The sequence below is a fragment of the Balaenoptera borealis genome (assembly GCF_965194805.1).
Source record: "Balaenoptera borealis genome assembly, chromosome: 9".
NCBI lineage: Eukaryota > Metazoa > Chordata > Mammalia > Artiodactyla > Balaenopteridae > Balaenoptera > Balaenoptera borealis.
The window spans coordinates 7,675,139-7,676,507 of record NC_138873.1 but is presented as its reverse complement, the minus strand read 5'-3'; the positions used below and the strand labels follow the sequence as shown (position 1 = coordinate 7,676,507).

Genomic DNA, 1,369 nt, shown 5'->3' with positions numbered 1-1,369 from the left:
TTTTTTTGAAGTTTTATTTTATTTTTTATTTTTATTCATTCATTTATTTATTTTTGGTTGCATTGGGTCTTCATCTCTGCGCATGGGCTTTCTCTAGTTGTGTCGAGCAGGGGCTGCTCTTTGTTGTGAAGCATGGGCTCTAGGTGCGCGGGCTTCAGTAGTTGTGGCACGTGGGCTTCAGTAGTTGTGGCTCGCGGGCCCTAGAGGGCAGGCTCAGTAGTTGTGGCACACGGGCTTAGTTGCTCCGCGGCATGTGGAATCTTCCCAGACCAGGGATCAAACCCTTGTCCCCTGCATTGACAGGCGGATTCTTAACCAGTGCGCCACCAGGGAAGTCCCTAACTTAACCATTTTTAAATGCTATTTCTATAAATAACTTCATATTCTTGGACCATTATTTTTTTCTAATGGTCTGTCTAAAGGATTGTCTTTTCTTTATTGATTTTTAGTAGCTCTTTATTTCTTTTGGATATTAGCCCTTTGAATATTTTATATATGTGGCAAATATGTTCCCAAATCTGTCACTCATCCATTAAATTTATTTTTGGGGTGTGTGTTATACAGCTAGCCTCATTGAATTTAGCCTTGTTTTGTGTAGCCACATTAATCAATCAATCATTCACTTTATGGCTCTTGGATTCTGTTCATGCCTAAGAAGTCCAACTTATTTCAAATTATGGAAATACTCTCTTATATCTTTTCTCATGTTTTTGGTCTGCTAACTGCTGGAGCTAATGCTAGATGCTCTGGCCAGCACATTAAATCTAGAATCTTGGTTTAGAGCACTCATGTCAATAAATTTGACCTGATCCATTATTATGTTTCATCCTCCTGGGCCTAGTATCATTACAATTCATTCCTAAACTCTTAGCCAGATTTCTGCTGATATAAGTTACAAAATCTTGACATTCTTTTCATGTATAAGCTATCTCTTTCCTAGACAGACTTTTTACTTCTCCCCTTGGGACATTCTAGCATCTACCTTGGAAATATCTGGTCCAGTGGAGTACTGGCATTCTCTCTTAGGGTACCTACGTAAGATGACATCATTGAAAGTGTTCAAGCAAGGGAAGATTGTGGGACCTCGTCCCATAGGCAGATTTTATACAGTAGTACAACAAACTCCATTTGGTTATTGATCGAGGTTAACAGTGTTCAAAGAGAAGTAAGGTTGAATTGTATGGGCTTTGTGATGAGAGTGGAAATCTCTGATTCTGGCCTTGTTTAATCGAAGCAAACCAGAGCAGCTCTCTCTTCTTAGTTTAGTGGAGTGTCTAGCTTCTCGACTTGGAGGTAAATCATCTTCTCTTTGTTTTTTCTTGGTCTGCAATAATAAAACAAAAATGGAGAGGGGAGAAAGAGATTATGA

At 39.2% G+C, this 1,369-nt stretch overlaps 1 protein-coding gene across 2 annotated transcripts in view; it reads right to left on the bottom strand.

Moving 5' to 3' along the window:
• The window catches only part of SLC22A2 (solute carrier family 22 member 2), a 31,317-nt gene continuing 29,948 nt past the window's right edge, over positions 1–1,369 (bottom strand). For both annotated transcript variants that reach the window (XM_082404581.1, XM_082404580.1), the window contains one exon: positions 1–1,324. In XM_082404581.1, coding sequence (XP_082260707.1) covers positions 1,258–1,324 — 67 coding nt within the window. In that variant the 3' untranslated portion in view covers positions 1–1,257. The remainder of the gene's footprint in view (positions 1,325–1,369) is intronic.